This window comes from Scyliorhinus torazame, chromosome 13, assembly GCF_047496885.1.
Source record: "Scyliorhinus torazame isolate Kashiwa2021f chromosome 13, sScyTor2.1, whole genome shotgun sequence".
NCBI lineage: Eukaryota > Metazoa > Chordata > Chondrichthyes > Carcharhiniformes > Scyliorhinidae > Scyliorhinus > Scyliorhinus torazame.
This window is the reverse complement of record NC_092719.1, coordinates 14,062,784-14,087,704: the sequence shown is the minus strand read 5'-3', so window position 1 is coordinate 14,087,704 and position 24,921 is coordinate 14,062,784. Positions and strand designations below refer to the sequence as shown.

Here is a 24,921-nt window from a genome sequence, read left to right as displayed (position 1 = left end):
TGCAATCTTGCAATATCTTAACCCACGCAGAGCAAAATCACTATTGCAAATCGAGAAGATTCAGTGGTTATTTTATGGTAAATTAGAACTAAATTTCACAAATCAACAGTATCTTCAGCAACAAGTGGAGGGTGGTTATTTTGCATTCGCAACATTTCACAACCCAGGCAATCTTGAATAATTTCTAACGACCACTTGTTTGCAATTATCCCACACTTATTCCTTTCATTTTGCTCTGTGATAGTCTGTATTCAAATAAATGAATTACATTTAATATTTGTGTTGAATAAATTGTTTCAGCATATGATATTAGCATGCATTTCCATTAATTTAGCATTTCTGAAATCAGGCTCCCTGAAGGTTTAGTTGGCTCACACACCAAGTATTTGAGGTACACTGATTCGGAAGCTCCCATTGCATGTTTCACAGCTCATATGAGGGTAAGTCAACTTGAGCAGAATTAGGAGAAGCTACAACTGCCCCGAGTTGTGGAGGTGAGATAACTGGTGGAGTGGGGGAGAAAGAAAGTGAGAACACAGTAAAAAGTGGTCAAAAAAGGTCTGAACTCCAGTTACCAATACTCAGCGATTCCACCTGTGAAAGTGCACGTGATGATCAGCTGAAGGTCTGATCCCAGTGGTCAGGAGTGTCATTCAAGACTTCCGGGTGCGGCGATGACCAGCTAAGTCGCACGTTTCGGCAGCTCCCGGTGGAACGGACTTTTGGGCTCTTAATAGGAGCCCCAACGGCAATTTTAATGGCTAAAAACACTGTGCGGTAAACCAGAATGGAATTCCCCCTGGACACAGATGGAAAAAGGAGAGGAAAGTGGCCGGATTGCTGAGGATCCTCTAGAGCAGCGGCAAGGAAAGCAAGCACAAAGCAAGATGGCGTCGGAAGGTGGCCGTCTAGTATGGGGCCCTGACCAACAAGAGTTCCTGCGGCGCTGTGTGGAAGAACTTAAAAAGGAGATGGAGAAGGAGCTGCTGGCCCCAATATTACAGGCGATTGAAGGGCTAAAGGAGGAACAAAAGACCCAGGAGCAGGAGCTTCGGGTCGTGAAGGCAAAGGCCGCTGATAATGAAGACGAAATACAGGGCCTGGTGGTGAAGACAGAGATGCACGAGGCACAACACAAAAGGTGTGTGGAAAGGCTGGAGGTGTTGGAGAATAATGCGAGGAGGAAGAATTTAAGGATTCTTGGTCTTCCCGAAGGTGCGGAGGGGGCGGACGTCAGGGCATATGTGAGCACGATGCTTCATCGTTAATGGGATCGGACGCCCCGGCGGGCCCATTGGAGGTGGAGGGAGCTTATCGAGTTATGACGCGAAGACCGAGGGCTGGAGAAATACCTCGAGCCATAGTGGTGAGATTTCTCCGATATAATGACAGAGAGATGGTCCTCAGATGGGCAAAGAAAACTCGGAGCAGTAAATGGGAGAACGCGGTGATCCGCGTATATCAAGATTGGAGTGCGGAGGTGGCGAGAAGGAGGGCGAGTTTCAATCGGGCCGAGGCGGTGCTTCACAAAAGGAAGGTCAAATTTGGAATGCTGCAACCGGCAAGACTGTGGGTCACACACCAAGGGAAGCAACACTACTTTGAGACGGCAGAAGAGGCGTGGACATTTATTGTGGAGGAGCAGCTGGAATAGGCAGGCCAGAAAAAGAACGTTTGGGACAAAGTGGTGTGATTACGTGGGGTGAAGGGGGGGAAAAAGGGGGAAGGGATGATTTCTCAAGTTGTTAATCTTGCAACCCTGTAACTTTTCTCTCTTGCCCATGTCGTGGGGGAGGGGGGGGGGGGGGGGGGGGGGGGGGGGGGGGGGAAGGATGAGGAATTGTGGGCGCCGGCCATTAGGGGTGCGGCCAAGTGGGAAACGCGGGCTTTGTTCCCGCGCTATGGTAATCATGGCGGGAACAGGGAAGCAGGAAGGAGGGGGCCTCGCACAGTGGGGGCCGAGGTCACGGGGGGAAGCTGAGGTCAGCCAGAGTTTGCTGACTTCTGGGAGCAACAGGGGGGGTGCAATTACGCTAGGAGAGGATCTAGCGGGGGGGGGGGAATTAACTGGGTTGCTGCTGCTGGGGAGAAGGGGGAGCTGGTACGGGGTGGGGTGGTCGAGGCGGGAGGGCGTCGTCGGGGGGAGATACGGCTACGTGGGAACCGGGTGAGGAGCTGGATTAAAAAAGGGGATGGCTAGTCGACAAGGGGGGGGGGGGGGGGGGGGGGTAAAGAGCCCCCCAACCCGGCTGATTACGTGGAACATGAGAGGGCTGAACGGGCCGATTAAAAGGGCACGGGTACTCGCACACCTAAAGAAATTAAAGGCAGATGTGGTTATGTTGCAGGAGACGCATTTGAAACTGATAGACCAGGTCAGACTACGCAAAGAATGGGTGGGGCAGGTGTTTCATTCGGGGTTAGACGCAAAGAACAGGGGGGGTGGCTATATTAGTGGGGAAACGGGTACTGTTTGAGGCAAAGACCATGGTGGCGGATAGCAGGGGTAGATACGTGATGGTGAGTGGCAGATTGCAAGGGGAGGCAGTGGTTCTAGTGAACGTATATGCCCCGAACTGGGATGATGCCAATTTTATGAAGCGAATGTTGGGATGTATCCCGGACCTAGAGGCGGGAAAGTTGGTAATGGGGGGAGACTTTAATACGGTGCTGGACCCAGGGCTGGACAGATCGAAGTCCAGGACCAGGAGGAGGCCGGCTGCAGCTAGGGTGCTCAAGGACTTTATGGAGCAGATGGGAGGAGTAGACCCCTGGAGATTTAGCAGGCCTAGGAGTAAGGAGTTCTCGTTTTTCTCCTATGTCCATAAAGTACATTCACGGATAGACTTTTTTGTATTGGGAAGGGCGCTGATCCCGAAGGTGACAGGGACGGAGTACACGGCAATAGCTATCTCGGACCACGCTCCACATTGGGTGGACCTGGAGATAAGGGAGGAAAAAGAACAGCACCCGCCCTGGAGAATGGACATGGGACTATTGGCAGATGAGGGGGTATGTTTAAGGGTGAGGGGGTGTATTGAAAGGTACTTGGAGCTTAACGACAATGGGGAGGTTCAGGTGGGAGTGGTCTGGGAGGCGTTGAAGGCAGTGGTTAGAGGGGAGCTGATATCTATTAGGGCACATAAAGGAAAGCAGGAGGGTAGGGAAAGGGAGCGGTTGCTGAAAGAATTTTTGAGGGTGGACAGACAATATGCGGAGGCACCGGAGGAGGGACTGTACAGGGAAAGGCAAAGGCTACATGGAGAATTTGACTTGTTGACTACGGGTAATGCAGAGGCACAATGGAGGAAGGCACAAGGTGTACAGTATGAATATGGGGAGAAGGCGAGCCGGTTGCTGGCCCACCAACTGAGGAAGAGGGGAGCAGCGAGGGAGATAGGGGGGGTGAGAGACGAGGAGGGAGAGATGGAGCGGGGAGTGGAGAGAGTGAATGGGGTGTGCAAGGTATTCTACGAAAGATTATATAAAGCTCCGCCCCCGGAAGGGAAGGAGAGAATGATGTGCTTTCTGGATCAGCTGGAATTCCCCAAGGTTGAGGAGCAGGAGAGGGCGGGACTGGGAGCACAGATTGAGATGGAGGAGGTAGTGAAAGGGATTGGGAGCGTGCAGGTGGGGAAGGCCCCGGGACCAGACGGATTCCCGGTAGAATTTTATAGGAAGTATATGGACTTGCTGGCCCCGCTTCTGACGAGAACCTTTAATGAGGCAAGGGAAAGGGGGCAGTTGCCCCCGACTATGTCAGAGGCAAAGATATCGCTCCTCCTAAAGAAGGAAAAAGACCCGCTGCAATGCGGGTCCTATAGGCCATTTCTCTTTTAAATGTGGATGCTAAGATTCTGGCCAAGGTAATGGCGACGAGGATAGAGGACTGTGTCCCGGAGGTGGTACATGAGGACGAGACTGGGTTTGTGAAGGGGAGACAGCTGAACACGAACATACGGAGGAGGTTGCTAGGGGTAATGATGATGCCCCCGCCAGAGGGGGAAGCGGAGATAGTGGTGGCGATGGATGCCGAGAAAGCATTTGATAGAGTGGAGTGGGATTATCTGTGGGAGGTGCTGAGGAGATTTGGCTTTGGAGATGGATATATCGGATGGGTACAGCTGCTGTATAGGGCACCGATGGAGAGTGTGGTTACGAATGGACGGGGGTCTGATTATTTCCGGTTTTACAGAGGGACAAGGCAGGGATGTCCCCTGTCTCCATTATTGTTTGCACTGGCGATTGAGCCCCTGGCCATGGCACTGAGGGGTTCCAGGAAGTGGAAGGGAGTGTTTAGGGGAGGAGAACACCGGGTATCTCTGTATGCGGATGATTTGTTGTTGTATGTGGCGGACCCGGTGGAGGGGATGCCAGAGATAATGCGGATACTTGGGGAGTTTTCGGGGTATAAATTGAACATGGGGAAAAGTGAGTTGTCTGTGGTGCATCCAGGGGAGCAGAGCAGGGAAATAGAGGATTTACCGCTGAGGAAGGTAACAAGAGACTTCCGATACTTGGGGATTCAGATAGCCAAGAATTGGGGAACCTTGCACCGGCTTAATTTAACACGATTGGTGGAACAGATGGAGGAGGACTTCAAGAGATGGGACATGGTGTCCCTGTCACTGGCGGGTAGGGTGCAGGCGGTTAAAATGGTAGTTCTCCCGAGATTCCTCTTTGTGTTTCAGTGTCTCCCGGTAATGGTCACGAAGGCTTTTTTTAAGAGAATTGAGAAAAGCATTATGAGTTTTGTGTGGGCCGGGAAGACCCCGAGAGTGAGGAGGTGAGGAGGGGGTTCTTACAGCATAGTAGGGATAGGGGGGGGGGTTAGCACTACCGAGCCTAAATGATTATTACTGGGCCGCCAATATTTCAATGGTGTGTAAGTGGATGGGAGAAGGGGAGGGAGCGGCGTGGAAGAGATTGGAGAGGGCGTCCTGCAAGGGGACCAGCTTACAAGCAATGGTGACGGCACCGTTGCCGTTATCACCGAAGAAATACACTACAAGCCCGGTGGTGGTGGCAACATTAAAAATTTGGGGGCAGTGGAGACGGCATGGGGGAAGGACGGGAGTCTCGGTGCGGTCCCCGATAAGAAATAACCATAGGTTTGTTCCGGGGAGAATGGATGGGGGATTTGGAGCATGGCAAAGAGCTGGGATAGTACAATTGAGAGATCTGTTCGTAGATGGGACGTTTGCGAGTCTGGGAGCGCTGACGGAAAAATATGGGTTGCCCCAAGGGAATGCATTTCGGTATATGCAACTGAGGGCTTTTGCGAGGCAACAGGTGAGGGAATTCCTGCAGCTCCCGACGCAGGAGGTGCAGGATAGAGTGATCTCAGAGACATGGGTGGGGGATGGTAGGGTGTCGGACATATACAGGGAAATGAGGGACGAGGGGGAGATCATGGTAGATGAGCTGAAAGGGAAATGGGAAGAAGAGCTGGGGGAGGAGATTGAGGAGGGGCTGTGGGCTGATGCCCTACGTAGGGTAAACTTGTCGTCCTCGTGTGCCAGGCTAAGCCTGATACAATTCAAGGTTCTACACAGGGCGCATATGACTGGAGCACGGATCAGTAAATTTTTCGGGGTAGAGGATAGGTGTGGGAGATGCTCGAGAAGCCCAGCGAATCACAACCACATGTTCAGGTCATGCCCGGCACTACAGGGGTTCTGGGTGGGGGTGGTGAAGGTGCTTTCGAAGGTGGTGGGGGTCCGGGTCGAGCCAAGCTGGGGGTTGGCTATATTCGGGGTTGCAGAAGAGCCGGGAGTGCAGGAGGCAAGAGAGGCCGATGTTTTGGCCTTTGCGTCCCTAGTAGCCCGGCGCAGGAAATTGTTAATGTGGAAGGAAGCCAAACCCCCGGGCGTGGAGACCTGGATAAATGACATGGCAGTGTTTATAAAGTTAGAACGGATCAAGTTCGTATTAAGGGGTTCGGCTCAAGGGTTCACCAGGCGGTGGCAACCGTTCGTCAACTACCTCACAGAACGATAGAGGGAATGAAAAGAAAGAAAGACAACAGCAGCAACCCGGGGGGGGGGGGGGGGGGGGGGGAGAAAGAGAGGATCCGGGCGGGCTCTTAGGGATGTCATTGTATATGTATAGACATTTGTTATAGGTAATGTATATTGGACTGTTGGATTGTATCTTTGGAGAGTAACTATTTTTGACAAGGCAGTTGCCATTTAGTTTTATTTTTGTTTCTGTTTATATATTATTTATTTACTTGTTTAAAACTGGCCACTGTTATTTATATTGCTTTATTGTTGTTTAAAAGAAAAACTATGTACTGTTATGTTTGGCCAAAAAATCTTGAATAAAATATATTTTTTTAAAAAGGAGTGTCATTCAACCAATCAGCACACTCAGCTCACAACTGGCAGACACTCGGGTGAGTGACAAACTTTCCAAATGCACCAATCAACTTGTAAGTCATCTTATAACCAAAACACAGACCACAACAACCTTGATTCAAACTGATTTTATCTCGAAGTGCTGAACCACGCATCAGTGTCAGCTGCTTGAGAGCAAATAACTGTGCTGAGAACATTGGAGTATGTTAATCATTTTGATAACTATTCTGGAATGTTTCAGGTACAGATCTCGGTAACATCCGAAAAGGTCTACTTTTTAAAATCAGTGCTTTCCAAACGTTTCTTTGTGGGGAACCATTTTTACCGACCGGTCGATCTTCGTGAAACATGCCGCCCGAACTCGAGACTCAGGTTTCTTCTTCCTTTTAATTCGACAGGTGAGCCTGCTTGGTCCTCATGATCTCACTTGCTTTGTCATTCAATGTTACATTTCTATAGGGGTTGCTCATCGGAGGTCCTGGAGCTCACACCAGCACTGCTTTGTCCTGCCGTGGACTCTTGTGAAGCTCTCTCCAGCAGATTCAGTTGCGAGATCATGGCCGGTTTGTGTATCTGGCACTCTCTTCCTCATTCCAAAACGATCCATCTTCAGTTCTTCACATAGTCTTGTTGCTTCCTTGTCGGCAGCTACAAAATGGAGGAAGCTCTTCTCAGTAATTTCATGCCCTGAGCACGTGACTTCAGTGCACCCAGCGTGTGACCTACTCTCTGCCACCGCTTCTGGCGGGAAGACTCCATCGATTTAAAAATATCTGCTCCTGGGACAGCGCGCTGACGTAAGGAGGAGGTGGTCTGCCCCACTGGGCTCCGGGCCTGCGCACTGCTACATCCGGCTGAGGTAGCACGCATGCGCGGGACAGCCAGATTTCTTGAAAGCCAGGCATGGCCAGCATTTTCAAAAAACAGTCACGGTTGTTGGGCATTGCTTCCTGCGATCGGGAACACCGCAATTGCTTTGCTATCCTGACTTTGAAAGTGACAGTTTTAAAATCACCTTTCACCAACAGCCCCTTAGGTAATACACCAAGAGACCAAGTGCCTTTAAAGTAAGCATACCTCTTACAAGTGACATCTTCCTTCATGCTATAAGTTTGAAGACTTGCTTGACACAAAATAGAGCATATTACCACATTACAATGTCTTGTAGTTCCCTTACAACTGTACGTGCAAGAGCAAGGTTAATGCTGTTAAATTGAAAATTAACTTGTTGAATGTGTCCAGACAACTTTGAAAATCTACTTCAACATTTTTGTTACACTTAGTCTAATTCCATTCTGGTTTGTAGAAAGTAACCTAAATCCACCTTAGTGAAACAGACAAAGTGCTGACGCATTTATACAGTTGCAATACATTTGGAGGTTATAATAAATACAACTATTGTAAGAAAGGCAACAGGCAGCTCCAACTAAAATCACCAAGTCAGAGATTTACAACACTGACGCAAGTGCCCTCTCGTTGCGAATGTCAACATGGCCTTTCGGCTGATCATTTAATGTTTCGCACTGCAACAAATGACTCATTTATGTAACCTAGATGCAATCTTACTAGTTTGACAGTAAACAGAAGAGCCAGGTTAATAATTGGTCAAGTTTGGCTGTACACATTACTGAGGCTCTGCCACCACACCACATATTTCATAGTTGCTGCTGCACTCTAGTGGACATTTCACTTTACTCACACAGAATTTAACTCCTTCTATTTACATGACTTGTTTCCAAGTGAACTAATTCCACGGCAATATCATAGAATTTACAGTGAAGGAGGCCATTTGGCCCATCGAGTCTGCACCGACTCTTGGAAAGAGCACCCTACCCAAGGGCAACACCTCCCCCCTATCCCCATAACCCAGTAACCCCACCCAACACTAAGGGCAATTTATCATGGCCAATCAACCTAACCTGCACATCTTTGGACTGTGGGAGGAAACCAGAGCACCCGGAGGAATCCCACGCAGACACGGGGAGGATGTGCAGACTCCGCACAGACAGTGACCCAAGCCGGAATCAAACCTGGGACCCTGGAGCTGTGAAGCAATTGTGCTATCCACAATGCTACCGTGCTGCTGTCTCCCTTTCATACATTTTATCTATTAATCTGCAATATTATGAAAAACACATAACAGGCCTTTGGGGATAATAGACACACCAGTGGATATTCTTATACAAAGTTGGTTGTCAGTGACAAAAGCTGCATCTAATTGTTGTTCATAAATACCAGAGTCTTCAGCTAAGAAATTAAGTCAATCCCACCCACTGGGATGGCAATTTCTCCCTTCAGTTAATATTACCTTAGTGTTATTCATTCGCAAGAATAGAGATGGGGTGGCAGCAGGCACTGTGACAACTTTATTTTATACTGTGCTGGCACAAAGCTTTCCGCTGCACTAGAGCTCAGACATGGTGTATCCATGTGGTGCCATCCCTAATGAAGGGGAGTCCAGTCAACTATACCAATCTCCCAGATTTTTCCTGTTACATTGGCAGAGGGTTGTGATGGAAGCAGGTTGTCTCAGTGCGTACGTAGTACATGAACGGAGGAGTAAAGCTTTAAAAAAGTAGAAACTGTCTGTGTTTTGACCTGATTGCAGAATAATGTAGAGTAGGGCATTCTTGTGCTGACCTGGTTAACATTCCTCCCTCAACCGTCAAAAATAAATGTAACTATTCGTTTATCGAGTTTTTGTTTATGGGATTTCACTGTTCATGGCTCCTTCCAGAAACTATCACGGCACAGCAAATAAATTCTCTGTATGCAAAAAGTATCTTTGGTCAGAGTTCATCATGTATTTTCAACGGTTTCTTATTCCTATGTCAGCCCCAGGAGGCATGATTACACTGATATTGCTCATTAACAGGGGAATTCTCCCACAGAAGATTGCCAGTACTATGTTCGCAAGGCTTAAAACTTCACCACAGCAGCAAGATCGCTCTGGCATTCTAAACTTCCAGAAAATGTATGGTGACGTATTGCAAGCTACATTCAAAAGTGAATTATTTTTAGCTACATCCATTTCCCAGAACAATTTTCTGTAAAGGTCTTCGTATTTCAGATTTGTGTCTTGCATCACCAAGTGGCTACAAGACCAGGAAACACCAAGACTGGTTCAACGAGAATGATCACACCATCCAAGACCTCATCGACAAGAGGAGGAAAGCTCTCCTCACTTAGCCAAACAACATAACCAGCAAGTCAGAGATACAATGAACTAGGGAAATAAATGAACTAGGGAAATCAAGAACAAATGGTGGACTGAGAAAGCTCAGGAACTGCATCCTCGCTGACAAGCATGATACCTGGGCTTTCTCAGTGCCACCAAGGCAATATATGGACCCAACACCCTAGCCCTCAAACCGGTGCAGAGTAAGGACACAGCCCTCTTGAGAAATGGATACAACATTGGCCTTCAATGGAGAGAACATTTCAAAGGACTCCTAAACCATGATACAACCAGAGATGAGGATGTGTTTGAGGAAATCCCCCAACTCCCCATCAAAGATGATTTTGGACTCCCACCAAGCGTGAATTCGACGCTGCTATTAAACGTGTGGAGAATGGAAAAGTTGCAGGAGTGGACAGGATCCAGGTGGAGATATTCAAACTTGGAGGGAGAAGAGATCACCTGTCATCCCCATCAGCTGTTGGAAATCTGGGGCAGAGAAGAAATTCTTGCCAACCGCAGGAATGACAAAAAGGAGAGAAAGTGGACTGTGGGAACTACCAAGGAATCTCTCTACTCTCCATGGCCAGGAACATCATCGCCCGAATCCTCGCTAGCCGCCATCTCCAGTCTGAAGAAATCCTTCCAGAAACCAGTGTGGCTTCCGACAAAACCATGGAACAGTGGTCATGATTTTCACTGCTCAGAACCTTCAAGAGAAATACAAGGAGCAACATCAACCACTCTACATGGTTTTCACCGATCTCATCCAACCAATTAGGAAGTGCTATGGAAGACCCTGCCAAAGGCAGATTGTCCAGAGAAATGCATTCACACCTTCCGACTCCTCCATGACAAGATGTTGCCGACAGTCCTCACCAATGGAAATATGACCAAAATCTTTGAGGTCAAGACTGAGTCAAGCAGCTATGTGTCATCGCCCCCACCCTTTTCTTCATCTTCACTGCCACCATCCTTGACCTTGTCAAGAGCAAGCTTCCCAGTGGACATCATCGGCAGGATAGATGGAAAAATTTTCAACCTTAACCAGTAGAAATCCCAGAAGAGAACGACACAGACATCGCTGTAGAACTTCAGTATGCAGACGGCACGGCATCTCCACTCTCTCAGTAGAGAATCTCAAAACCGTGCATGATACCTTTGCAGAAGCATACCAAAGAATTGGTCTCAGCAGCCTCAACCTCAAGAAGACTCAAGTTCTTTACTACCCCGCCCCAAGGTGAGATCCAGTATCTCCCTTCATCAAGATGAATGGAGACACCCTACCAAACGTGGAACATTTCCAATACCTGGGGAACTACCTTTCCTCTAAGGCTGACATTGATGTGGAGATCCAACATCCTTACCAATTCGGGAGCGCTTCCTTCGGAAGCCCACGGGCGAGTGTCTTTTACGACCACGAGATCCGTACTGACACCAAGATCTTAGTGTACAAGGCGGTTGCCCTCCCAACTCTTCCATATGGCTCGGAGACTCGGACTATATAAAGACACCGCCTCAAGGCCCTGGACAGGTACCATCAATGCTGTCTGAAACAGATTCTCCACATCAGCTGGGAGGACAGGGGTATGAACATCAGCATCCTTGAAGGTGCCTGGAGCACCAGCATCGAGGCTATAATCATATGAAACCAACACCGCTGAGCCAGCCTAGCGCATAGGATGTCAGAGTGCTGACTGCCAAAGCAAATCATTTTTGCCCGGCTCAAGGAAGGTTTCCGAACAAGAGGATGACAATGGAAGCGCTTCAAAAACACCCTAAAGGTTTACCTCACGAAATGCAACATAGACATCAATACCTAGGAGACCTTTGCAAAGGAGACATACTTGGACGAACCTTCTGATTGAAGGGACTCAATTCTTTGAGGATGCCTGACGGAAGAGGAAATGGAAAGGGAGCTGGAGAAAGGAATACTAGCGATCTCGAGTCCAAGGACCGACCGCATCTCCAAGTTTGAGGTCGAAGAAGTGGGTCCAGGATTGGGTTAATCAGTCATGCAAGAACCCACAGAACCTATGACCAGTAACACGGAGTTTCTTTGGCAGACAATCATACTCGTCAGCGAGTGATTGCCTTAAGATCCAGACCTGTCACGACAGGTACATCAGCCATCGATAATATTTTTTTAGACCATGTTACACATATGTTTTGTAATTTCTTGAAAAAAAAAGATTTAGTGTACCCAATTATTTTTTTCCAATTAAGGGGCAATTTAGCGTTGCCAATCCACCTACCCTGCACATCTTTTGGGTTGTGGTGGCAAAACCCACGCAAACACGGGGAGAATGTGCAAACTCCAAGCAGGGAGTCAGGAGGGCTAGAAGGGGTCATGAAAAGTCATTGGCAAATAGGGTTAAGGAAAATCCCAAGGCTTTTTACACTTACATAAAAAGCAAGAGGGTAGCCAGGGAAAGGGTTGGCCCACTGAAGGATAGGCAAGGGAATCTATGTGTGGAGCCAGAGGAAATGGGCGAGGTACTAAATGAATACTTTGCATCAGTATTCACCAAAGAGAAGGAATTGGTAGATGTTGAGTCTGGAGAAGGGGGTGTAGATAGCCTGGGTCACATTGTGATCCAAAAAGACGAGGTGTTGGGTGTCTTAAAAAATATTAAGGTAGATAAGTCCCCAGGGCCGGATGGGATCTACCCCAGAATACTGAAGGAGGCTGGAGACGAAATTGCTGAGGCCTTGACAGAAATCTTTGGATCCTCGCTGTCTTCAGGGGATGTCCCGGAGGACTGGAGAATAGCCAATGTTGTTCCTCTGTTTAAGAAGGGTGGCAGGGATAATCCCGGGAACTACAGGCCGGTGAGCCTTACTTCAGTGGTAGGGAAATTACTGGAGAGAATTCTTCGAGACAGGATCTACTCCCATTTGGAAGCAAATGGACGTATTAGTGAGAGGCAGCACGGTTTTGTGAAGGGGAGGTCGTGTCTCACTAACTTGATAGAGTTTTTCGAGGAGGTCACTAAGATGATTGATGCAGGTAGGGCAGTAGATGTTGTCTATATGGACTTCAGTAAGGCCTTTGACAAGGTCCCTCATGGTAGACTAGTACAAAAGGTGAAGTCACACGGGATCAGGGGTGAACTGGCAAGGTGGATACAGAACTGGCTAGGCCATAGAAGGCAGAGGGTAGCAATGGAGGGATGCTTTTCTAATTGGAGGGCTGTGACCAGTGGTGTTCCACAGGGATCAGTGCTGGGACCTTTGCTCTTTGTAGTATATATAAATGATTTGGAGGAAAATGTAACTGGTCTGATTAGTAAGTTTGCAGACGACACAAAGGTTGGTGGAATTGCGGATAGCGATGAGGACTGTCTGAGGATACAGCAGGATTTAGATTGTCTGGAGACTTGGGCGGAGAGATGGCAGATGGAGTTTAACCTGGACAAATGTGAGGTAATGCATTTTGGAAGGGCTAATGCAGGTAGGGAATATACAGTGAATGGTAGAACCCTCAAGAGTATTGAAAGTCAAAGAGATCTAGGAGTACAGGTCCACAGATCACTGAAAGGGGCTACACAGGTGGAGAAGGTAGTCAAGAAGGCATACGGCATGCTTGCCTTCATTGGCCGGGGCATTGAGTATAAGAATTGGCAAGTCATGTTGCAGCTGTATAGAACCTTAGTTAGGCCACACTTGGAGTATAGTGTTCAATTCTGGTCGCCACACTACCAGAAGGATGTGGAGGCTTTAGAGAGGGTGCAGAAGAGATTTACCAGAATGTTGCCTGGTATGGAGGGCATAAGCTATGAGGAGCGATTGAATAAACTCGGTTTGTTCTCACTGGAACGAAGGAGGTTGAGGGGCGACCTGATAGAGGTATACAAAATTATGAGGGGCATAGACAGAGTGGATAGTCAGAGGCTTTTCCCCAGGGTAGAGGGGTCAATTACTAGGGGGCATAGGTTTAAGGTGAGAGGGGCAAAGTTTAGAGTAGATGTACGAGGCAAGTTTTTTACGCAGAGGGTAGTGGGTGCCTGGAACTCACTACCGGAGGAGGTAGTGGAGGCAGGGACGATAGGGACATTTAAGGGGCATCTTGACAAATATATGAATAGGATGGGAATAGAAGGATACGGACCCAGGAAGTGTAGAAGATTGTAGTTTAGTCGGGCAGTATGGTCGGCACGGGCTTGGAGGGCCGAAGGGCCTGTTCCTGTGCTGTACATTTCTTTGTTCTTTGTTCTTTGTCCACACGGACAGTGACCCAGAGCCGGGATCGAACCTGGGACCTCGGCGCGTGAGGCTGCAGGGCTAACCCACTGCACCACCGTGCTGCTCTTATGTTTTGTAATTTCAAGGAGGTACATATAGCTCCAAGGGATCAAAGAATATGGCGGGGGGGGGGGTGGCGAGAGAAGAGGAGAAAAGGGGCTGGATCAGAGTATTGGACTTGATGATCAGCCATGATCGTAATAAATGGCGGAGCAGGCTCGAAAGGCTGAATGGCCTCCTCCTGTTTTAATTTTCAATGCATGTTTCTATGTATACTGCAGAGTTGCAGCGCTTACAGGAAATAACATTCTGAATGTATTCTGCTCTGTTCTTCTTGAACGCATATCCCTATACCTTTCTGCCCAAATTTAACTACAGCAAGACCTCACTTCAAATTGTGTGGGCATACCAAGAAAATGCAACTTTAAGTGAACCAACTTTGAGCAAATTAAATTTTCCCATTAAAACCAATGTAAAAGCTGTAATTAGGTTCTGTACATTTCTCATCACAGAAAAAAACTGTACCCTCAAGCTGAAATACAAGACATTGGTAAATTCCTATATTGGTAAACAAAACCAAAATAAATGTAAAAATATAAAAGAAATATGCTAACTTTGTAAATGGGGAACAAAGAAATGGCTGATGAACAAATACATACTTTAGTTCTGTTTTCACAAAGGAAATTTGGGGAACACTGGGTTTAGTGAGAGGGAGGAACTGAAGGTTGGTATTAGTAGGGAAATGGTCTGGGGACATTGACGGGATTGAAGGTCGATAAATCCCTATGGTCTGATAATCTACATCCAGAGTACTTAAGGAAGTGGCCCTAGAAATAGTGGATATATTGGTGGTCACCTTCCAAGATTCTACAAACTCTGGAACAGTTCCTGCAGATTGCAGAGTAGGTAATGTAACCCCACTTTTTAAAAAGGGAGGAAAAGAGAAGACAGGGAATTATAGACCAGTCAGCCTGACGTCGGTAGTGGGGGAAATTCTAGAGTCCATGATCAAAGATTTTATAGCATAGCACATGGAAAATAGTGGTAGAATCAGAAAGAGTCAGCATGGATTTATGAAAGGGACATCATGCTTGAGAAATCCACTGGAATTCTTATAAATCGGAGAACATTCTCCACATCTCACGGTATACATATTTCCCCCACTTTTCACCCCCTCCCTCCGCAACAAAATTCCTCGATCATGGTCATGAACAGTCCCCACCATGTTTCAAAGCCCGCCACTCATCGCCTCAATTCAAACTTAATCTTCTCCAGCCGGAAGTAGTCGTACATGTACCCCAGCCGTTGTCTCAGTGCTACCCACTGCGCCACATTCCACCCCCACAGTATATATTAATGATTTAAGGGGTGGCACGTGGCACAGAGGTTAGCACTGGGACTACGTCGCTGAGGGCCTCGGTTTGAATCCCAGCTCTGGGTCACTGTCTGTGTGGAGTTTGCACATTCTCCCAGTGTCTGCGTGGGTGTCACACCCACAACCCAAAGAAAGATGTGCTGGTTAGGTGGATTGGCCACTCTAAATTGACCCTTAATTGGAAAAAAAATAATTGGGTACTCTAAATTTATAATTTTAAAAAATTAATGATTTAGATGAGGGAACTAAATGTAATATCTCCAAATTTGCATATGGTACAAAGCTGGGTGGGAGAGTGAGCTGTGATGAGGATACAGAGATGCTCCAGTGTGATTTGGACAACTTGAGTGAGTGAGCAAATGCATGGCAGGTGCAGTGTAATGTGGACAAATGTGAGGTTATCCACTTTGGTCGCAAAAACAGCAAGGCAGATTATCTGACTGGACTACAAATTAAGAGAGGGGAAAGTGCAAAGAGACCTGCATGTCCTCGTACACCTGTTGCTGAAGGTAAGAATGCAGGTGCTGCAGGCTGTAAAGGCGGCAAATGGTATGCTGGCCTTTATTGAGAGGGGCTTGGATTACAGGCGCAGGGATGTCTTGCTGCAATTGTACAGTGCTGTGGTGAGGCTACACCTGGAATAATGTGTGCAGTTTGGTCTCCTTATCTGACCAAGCATGTTCTTGCTATTGAGGGAATGTAGAGAAGATTCCTGACGTGGCGGGGCTGAAGTACGAGAAGAGATTCAGTTTCTTAGGATTCTATTTGTTGGAGATCAGAAGAATGGGGGGTTCTCATAGAAACCTATAAATATTTTAAGAGTTCTAAACAGGGTAGATGCAGGAAGGATGTTCCCAATGATGGACGTGCCTGGAACCAGAGGTCATAGTCTAAGGACTGAGATAAAGAGAAATGTTCTCTGAGTGGCAAGCTTGTGGAATTCGCTACTGCAGGAAGCAGTAGAGGCCAAAACATTGTATGTTTTGAAGGAGTTAGATATAGCACTTGGGACTCAGGGGATCAAAGAATATGGGGGGGGGGGGGGAAAGCAGGAACAGGTTACCAAATTGGATGATCGACCATTTGAATGGCTGAGCAGGCTTGAAGGGCAGAATGGCCTACACCTGCTCCTATTTTCCGTGTTTCTACTTGCTGCCTGCTCATTGCCTTTCCTGCTCACTGAACTTCCTGCTTGTTGACCCTTCTCCTCTTGCTGGCCTCCAGCTCATTGCCTCTGCCGCTCCTCGACCCTCTCTCTCGCTGCCACCCCTCCGCTCCTCGACCGTCTCTCTCGCTGCCACCCCTCGACACTCTCTCTCGCTGCCATCCCTCCCACTCTCCTCTCCAAACTCTTGTTGTGAACTCTGAAGATGAGCAGATAGAGGCAGGAAAAGTAGCTTTGACTTGAGGAGGTAAATAGTAAGCCAGAGGGCCACAGAGCACGAGAGAGGTTGAAGGAGGCGCAGCAGCTCAACTAGAACTTGGCCAGGGGCAGCATGGTGGCGCAGTGGTTCGCACTGCTGCCTCACGGTGCCGAGGTCTCAGGTTCGATCCCGGCTCTGGGTCACTGTCCATGTGGAGTTTACACATTCTCCCAGTGTATGTGTGGGTTTCGCCCCCACAACCCAAAGATGTGCAGGATAGGTGGATTGGCCACGCTAAATTGTCCCTTAATTGTGAAAAATGAATTGGGTACTCCAAGTTATAAAAAAACTAGATCTTGGCCCATGAACTAGTTGACATTATAGTCGAACAACGTAAAAACAGGGACTTACAATAAGGTAGCCAATAATCATTTGGGCAAATGTTCACACAAAACAAAAAATTAGGTTGGGGTGAGGATGAGCATTTTTGTGACAACAAGACTCGTCCCCTGATGTAGGCTAAAATAGTCTGATGTCATCCTATTCGTCCGTACGCTCGTCACAGGAGCCTACTGTCTCCGCAGTGAAGCACTGTAGAAGCCAGGTATTTCTAATACAACTAGTATAGGTAAAAGATAGCTGTTTAAGCATAAATATTAAGCCCCAGTTTTAAATACCCATTTTAAATTCACTTATAACCTCAGGTCATCTCTGAACATACAGAAGCACAAAAAAAAGCATGAAACGGCATAATTCCATCATAGATTAAAACAGCACAGTTGTAAGACAATTTGACACTATGCTTGTGCTGCTGTCAAGGACAAGGGCTGAATTCCACGGCAACGAGGTGACAATTGTCCAGTAACTAAAGCTCTATTGTTCTCTTTTCAGGCCATTAGTGATTACTGCGTGAATCACATTCCATAACATGATAAAACTGATGTTGCACATTGAAGATGGACGGCTTGCCGTCAAATCAAATGTGTTTGAGTCTAACCCAAACCAATTAGGATTATATTGGGGTGTGATTAGATGATTTAAGACAGATATGAAAGGGTAAAACTGAAAAGTTTCCCCCCGCCATTTTGGGGAATGTTTTTGAGGTTTAGTTTTAGTTTAGCTCTCTCGCTCTCTCCTCTTTTTCATGTTTAATTTCCAGACTTTTAATTTTTAAAAGTTACTTTCGAGCTGTCTGCCTAAGCAAAAAGATAATGTCTTTGATTCTTCTGAAAGCTTCAAATTGTCTATGAATTGCCTTTTAAATGACTTTCAAATTGTAATCAAAAGACAAGACAAATAAAACAATTCCTATTGGCACCTGAGAAGTTTTAACTGCAAATTTCTACTGAGTCCCAGTAATCGCAAAGTGCTGCTGGTAACCAAATAGTAGGAATATTATAAATTCCTTCAACTTGGCATAGTCCAGTAATATTAGGAATCTAACAACTTGGCACAGTCTAATATTACTAGATCAAACAAGCCCTCCTGGATAACTTACATGAACTGCTCCGTTGACCACTGGGTCGACAAGCCAGAGGTCCGGTCCTCCACCATGCTTCCTCCCGGTGCAGCTTCAGCCAAATCCTTCCCTGTCCTTCTGTTTCTGCCTTTGCGAGCATTCCTGGTCCTCCTCTCGATGCACCGATATGGACGAGCGTACGGACGAATAGGATGACATCAGACTATTTTAGCCTACATCAAGGGACGAATCAGGGGTGCCCCTCTCCCCACTGTTGTTCGCGCTAGCTATAGAGCCACTGGCAATGTCGCTGAGAGCCTCAAAGGGCTGGAAGGGGTTGGTCCGTGCGGGGGGGGGGGGGGGTGGAACATAGAGTCTTGCTTTACGCAGCGACCTGCTCCTGTATGTATCGGACCCAGTGGAGGGGTGGAAGAAATCATGAGGATTCTGGGAGAATTTGGCCGGTTTTCAGGATACAAACTAAATATGGGGGAAAGCGAGATGTTCGTGATCCAGGCAAGGGGACAGGAGAGGCGTGATTGAGTGGAGCCGGGGAGGGAGCGGGCTGGCGCTGCCAAACTTGGCCATGATCACGAAGTGGGTGGTGGGGGTAGGGTCGGCATGGGAGCATATGGAGACGGCTTCATGCAAAGGCACCAGGTGGGGACCTTGATAACTGCGCCTCTGCCGTTCCCGCTGGCACGGTGGTACTCCGTGGTGGTGGCAGCCCTGAGAGTCTGGGGGCAATGGAAAAAGCATGTGGGAGCATCGGTCTGGTCCCCAATCTGCAATAACCACCAGTTTGCCCCGGGAAGGATGGACGGGGGCTTTCGGACATGGCAGAGGGCAGGAATTGAGAGGATGGGGGATATGTTTATAGAAGGGAGCTTTCCTCGCTTGAGGGAGCTGGAGGAGAAATTTGGATTGGCGAGGGGAAACAAATTTAGGTATCTGCAGGTGCGGGACTTCCTACGTAGACAGGTCTCAACCTTCCCGCTCCTACCACCAAGGGGGATTCAGGATCGGGTAGTTTCCAGAGTGGGGGTGGGAGAAGCGAAGGTCTCTGACATCTATAAGGAGCTCATGGAGACAGAGGAGGTGAAGCGCAAATGGGAAGAGGAGTTAGGAGGAGATGGAGGATGGTCTCTGGGTGGAGGCGTTGAGTAGAGTAAACGTATCCACAACATGTGCCAGGCTCAGCCTGATACAGTTCAAGGTCATTCACTGGGCTCACATGACAGTGGCCCGGATGAGCAGGTTCTCTGGTGTGGAAGACAGGTGTTCAAGATGTGTGGGGGGGCCAGCGATCCATGTCCATATGTTCTGAGCATGCCCGAAGCTTAGGGGATTCTGGCAGGGGTTGGCAGACGTCATGACAACGGTGTTAAAAACAAGGGTGGCACCGAGTCTGGAGGTGGCGATTTTTGGGGTGTCGGAAGATCCGGGAATCCAGGAGGAGAAAGAGGCAGACATTCTGGCCTTTGCTTCCCTGGTAGCCCGGAGACGGATACTATTAGCTTGGAGAGACTCAAAGCCCCTGAAGTCAGAGACCTGGCTAGCTTTCTCTGTTTGGAGAAAATCAAGTTCGCCTTGAGAGGGTCAATGTTAGGGTTCACCTGGAGGTGGCAACCGTTCGTCCACTTCTTTGCAGAAAATTAATCGTCAGCCGAAGGGGGGGTTAGTTTAGTTTAGAGTAGGGGGTTAATAAAGGTGGGACCTGTAAGGGAGGAAGCAGGTATTTTTTGCACTATGTTTATAGGCTTATGTATATTGTTTATTTTATCATTGTAAAACAAAAAATACCTCAATAAAATGTTTATTTAAAAAAAAAATAGTGGGTCTGCCAGAGGGGAAGGAGGGCAGAGACCCAACAGGCTACATCACCCAAATGATGGGCAAGCTAGTGGGAAAGAAGGTATTTCCAAACCCAACAGAAATAGACAGGGCGCTCCGACCCAAGGCCAAAGTCGGGGAGCAACCCAGAGCGATTATTGCAAGGCTGCACCGGTTCCAAGACCGGGAGAAAATCCTAAAGTGGGCCCGGCAGACAAAATCGAGCACATGGGAAGGGAAGACCATGAGGGTGCATCAGGACATTGGGGCGGACCTGGCCAAAAGAAGGGCTGAGTTCAACAAGGCGAAATCAGCACTGCACAAAATCAAGGTGAAATTTGGGGTGTTATTCACGGCCAAACCTTGGGTAAAATTTCATTTTCATTTTATTTTCTTATTTAAAATTTTTTAAAAAAAATTTTTTTTTACTGTACCCAATTCATTTTTTTTTTCCAATTAAGGGGCAATTTTAGCGTGTTGAATCCACCTACCTTGCACATCTTCGGGTTGTGGAGGCGAAACCCATGCAAACCTGGGTAACATTTCAGGGGAAAGAGCTGTATTTTAACACCCCAGCGGCGGCTGAGGAGTTTGTTAGAGCGAACAAACTGGGGGAGGAGCAGACGCAACCGCGATGAAAGACATGGGGATGGAAAAGGAAGGGAAAACCGGACCAAAGAGCAGAGGACAGACCGCAAACAAGAACAATGGGATTATGAACTGTGGACATGTGTTTTATGTCTGGCGCGGGACGGTGCTGCCTCGTTTCAGGGCCTGTCTCCTCTCTCAGTGCAATTGAGGGGGGGTGAAGCGAGGGAAATGAGGGTGAGAAAAGCAGACAGGAGGGCAAGACAAGGGCCAGTAGGAGGAAGGTTAAACAGGGCCAGAACTGGGCGAGTACTGGGAGGAGGGCCACCGTACTAGCGAGGAGGGCCAGCACAGGAGGGCAGGAAGGAAGGAGGGCTGCGGCGCGCCTCTCAGGGGAGAGGGAGCGCCTGACACAAGGAGGGGCAAGGAGGGCAAAAGGGGGGTCGGGGGGGGGGGGGGGGGGGAGAACACATGGGGGGGGGGGGAGAAAGAGTCTGGTGGAGAGCGCAGAACAAAAGAGAAGCAAAGAGACGGGTGAGATCGTGAAGCAGTACAGACATAGACCTCGGTGGGCATGGAGCAGGGCGGGAAACCAAGAGGGGGCCGCAAACAGCCACCCGGGAGGGTATCAGGGCAAAGGGAGACCCCGGAGTTCAGGGGCGCACCCATGTGGCGTACACTCAGCTGGCGGCCACACTGGGTGCCCCCTGGACAGAGGGAAACCTGAAAGCACTGGGGCCCGACATCATGGTGAGAGCGGCCATTCTGAACGGCCCCCGAGCAAAGGGAAACCCCGTAGTGCTGGGGCGCGTCCACCAGGTAAGTATTGGTGATCCCGCAGGACCCGGGTGGGGGGGGGGCAGAAACCCCCCACCAGGATTGTTACCTGGAATGTAAGAGGTCTCAACGGCCCAGTGAAAAGATCCAGAGTCTTTGCCCACCTAAGAAGCCTAAAAACAGACAATCTCCCTACAAGAGACGCACCTGAGGGAGAAGGACCGACTGCTGGTAAGGAAGGGCTGGGTGGGACAGACATACCATTCTTGCTACAGGACGAGGGCTAGGGGGTGTGGTGTTGGGTGTTCTAACACACAGAAGAGCCAACACAGTTGCATATGGTACAACACTTGTTTATTTAAACTCACTATTTACAACTTGGTCTTTGCACTCTGCACGTGGGGGGCTCCCTGCTTGTGGTGTTTCAACAGCTCTTTCATGCTTCCTTCTCCCCAGACCTACTGACCTCCAGGTGTCGTGCTCGTGCTTTTTATGTGGTTGGTGTTCTTGTCTGTGATTGGTTGTGGTGTTGTGTACTCTGATTTGCCTGTTAGTGTGTCCATCATGATGTGTGTGTTTGAATATCATGACATCCCCCCTTTTTACAAAGATATGTGCCTACGTGGTAATAAATATGATCGTGACGTGAGTGCATCTAAGAGTGTGTGTGTGTCGTGTGCAGCATGTGTCTATGACGGAACTATGTACATGGGGCGATGTCGAGTGCGTCACATGAATCCAGTTGTACCATAACATAACAGAAATGCGAACGAGAGAAGAAGAAAAAAAATTTTGAACAGTTGTCCAGTCAGACGACATCTGGAACGATAAACAACAACAGGTTATCATGTAAAATTGTCCAACTTATTAAACATATGAACTGTATTATAAGTCCATTCTAATGGGTTTGCGACGAATTCGGGTTGACCGCCTTAAGGGTGGATCAAGAACCACCGGCTGCTGTGCAGGCATGGCCATGGGTGGCGATGGAAAGGGCGTGATGTGCGGCAGCTCCACAAAGTCATCCTCGGAAGCCTGTTGAGGATCTGGCGTGTTGTGTGGCTGTGAACGTGGAAGTCGGCGAAGGGCGCGCCGATTGCGGCGACGCACGGAACCATCCGGCATGCGAACCAGGAACGAGCGGGGAGCCACTTGTCGGAGGACTTCGGCCGGTGCTGACCAGCCACCATACGGTTGATGGACGCGTACTTTGTCTCCGGAGGACAGGGGGGGCAGGTCCGTCGCTCGTGTGTCGTACCGACCTTTCTGGCGATCACGCTGCAGTTGCATGTCCCGAAGAACCGCCTCATGGTCTGTTGTCGGTGCCAGGACGGAAGGTACCGTCGTCCTGAGGGAGCGACCCATTAGTAGCTGCGCTGGCGAGAGGCCCGTGGATAACGGGGCCGATCGATAGGCCAGCAAGGCAAGGTTAAAGTCCGATCCGGCATCAGCCGCCTTGCACAGGAGCCGCTTTGCGATGTGGACACCCTTTTCAGCCTTCCCGTTCGATTGTGGATGCAGAGGGCTGGATGTCACATGAGTGAAACCATATGCTGCGGCAAAGGACGACCATTCACGGCTGGCAAAACAAGGTCCATTGTCTGACATGACAGTCCTTGGAATGCCATGGCGAGCAAACGTTTCCTTGCAGGCCCCAATGACTGCGGACGACGTCAGATCATGGAGAGGCATGACTTCCGGGTAGTTTGAGAAGTAGTCTATAATAACAATGTAATCTCTGCCGAGCGCGTGAAATAGGTCAACACCCACCTTCGCCCAGGGGGACGTCACCATCTCGTGTGGTAGAAGTGTTTCCGGAGGTTGCGCCGGCTGAAACCTCTGACAGGTTGTGCAGTTGAGCACCATGTTGGCTATGTCTTCATTAATACCCGGCCAATATACCGCCGCCCGGGCCCTTCGTCTGCATTTTTCGACACCCAAGTGGCCTTCGTGTAGTTGACGAAGAATCATCTGGCGCACACTGTGTGGAATGACGATCCTATGCGATTTCATAAGGACCCCGTCTATATTGGTGAGATCATCTCGCACATTGTAAAACTGGGGGCACTGCCCTTTTAGCCACCCTTCCGTCATGTGGCGCATCACTCGCTGCAGCAGAGGGTCAGTCGCCGTCTCTGCGCGTATGTGGGCCAGACAAGGATCATCAGCTGGCATATTTGCTGCTGTCAGAGTCACGTGTGCCTCAATTTGACGCACGAACCCCTCCGCATCTGGTGGTGTGCTCACTGCTCGGGAAAGAGTGTCCGCCACTATGAGTTCCTTCCCCGGAGTGTAGATCAGTTCAAAATCGTACCTCCTGAGTTTGAGTAAGATGCGCTGGAGGCGAGGAGTCATGTCGTTCAGGTCTTTGTTAATGATGTTGACCAGGGGGCGGTGGTCAGTTTCGACCGTGAATCGTGGCAGGCCATACACATAGTCGTGGAACTTGTCCAGTCCAGTTAACAAGCCCAGGCATTCTTTTTCGATTTGCGCGTAGCGCTGTTCGGTAGGGGTCATGGCTCGTGAGGCATACGCAACCGGGGCCCATGATGACGTGCTGTCTTTTTGCAGGAGTACCGCTCCAATACCAGATTGGCTGGCGTCTGTTGAGATCTTTGTAGGGCGAGTCGCGTCAAAGAAGGCCAGCACTGGTGCCGTGACCAGTTTGTGCTTGAGCTCCTCCCATTCCTGCTGATGCGACTGGTGCCAGTTGAATTCCGTCGATTTTTTTACGAGATGGCGCATGTTTGTTGTATGAGAAGCCAGGTTGGGAATGAACTTCCCAAGGAAGTTGACCATGCCCAGGAATCTTAAGACAGCCTTCTTGTCAGCCGGTCGTGGCATGGCTGTGATGGCGCTAACCTTGTCTGCATCGGGACGGACCCCGGACCTTGAGATGTGGTCCCCGAGGAATTTCAGCTCCGTCTGGCCGAAAGCACACTTCGCACGGTTGAGACGCAGGCCATTTTGCCGTATGCGGGTGAAGACACGTCGAAGACGATGCATGTGTTCCTGCGGAGTGGTGGACCAAATGATGATATCGTCCACATATACACGTACCCCTTCGATGCCTTCCATCATCTGCTCCATAATGCGGTGGAATACTTCAGATGCCGAAATGATGCCGAATGGCATCCGGTTGTAGCAGAATCTGCCAAAAGGGGTGTTGAATGTGCATAGTCTTCGGCTGGCCGGGTCCAGTTGGATCTGCCAGAATCCTTTGGACGCATCCAATTTAGTGAATATGTTGGCTCGCGCCATCTCGCTGGTGAGGTCTTCTCGTTTTGGGATGGGATAGTGTTCCCGCATGATGTTGTTGTTCAGATCTTTTGGATCTATACATATACGGAGCTCGCCAGAGGGCTTCTTTACACAGACCATGGAGCTGACCCATGGCGTGGGCTCCGTGACCTTGGATAGGACCCCTTGGTCCTGAAGAATCTGCAGTTGTGCCTTGAGGCGGTCTTTGAGAGGCGCAGGAACCCTGCGAGGTGCGTGAACGACAGGGATGGCGTCCGGTCTGAGTCGAATCTTGTACGTGTGTGGCAATGTCCCCATGCCTTCAAAAACCTCCTGGTTGTGAGCGAGGAGGGAATGGAGATTCGCGTGGAACTCAGCATCCGGGAAGTCGGATATCTCATCTGGAGAGAGAGACATGATGCGCTGTACCAGGTGAAGGACCTTACACGCTTGTGCGCCCAGTAACGAGTCCTTTGATGAGCCCACAACTTCGAAGGGGAGTG

General features: G+C 49.0%; 2 protein-coding genes across 5 annotated transcripts in view; one reads left to right on the top strand and one right to left on the bottom strand.

The window, feature by feature from the left end:
• net1 (neuroepithelial cell transforming 1) overlaps positions 1-24,921 on the bottom strand; it is a 226,080-nt gene that overhangs the window by 182,887 nt on the left and 18,272 nt on the right. Inside the window, exon 1 of one of the 4 annotated variants that reach the window (XM_072471093.1) lies at positions 18,020-18,198. The exons of 2 other annotated variants lie outside the window; for them this stretch is intronic. In XM_072471093.1, coding sequence (XP_072327194.1) covers positions 18,020-18,075 — 56 coding nt within the window. In that variant the 5' untranslated portion in view covers positions 18,076-18,198. Of the gene's footprint in view, positions 1-18,019; positions 18,199-24,921 lie in introns of those variants that run through there. One more of the 4 variants, XM_072471089.1, reaches the window with a different exon arrangement.
• Positions 6,650-24,921, top strand: part of usp6nl (USP6 N-terminal like) — a 373,327-nt gene continuing 355,055 nt past the window's right edge. Inside the window, exon 1 of the mRNA XM_072471081.1 lies at positions 6,650-6,757. The gene's annotated coding sequence lies outside the window, so the exon portion shown is untranslated. The remainder of the gene's footprint in view (positions 6,758-24,921) is intronic.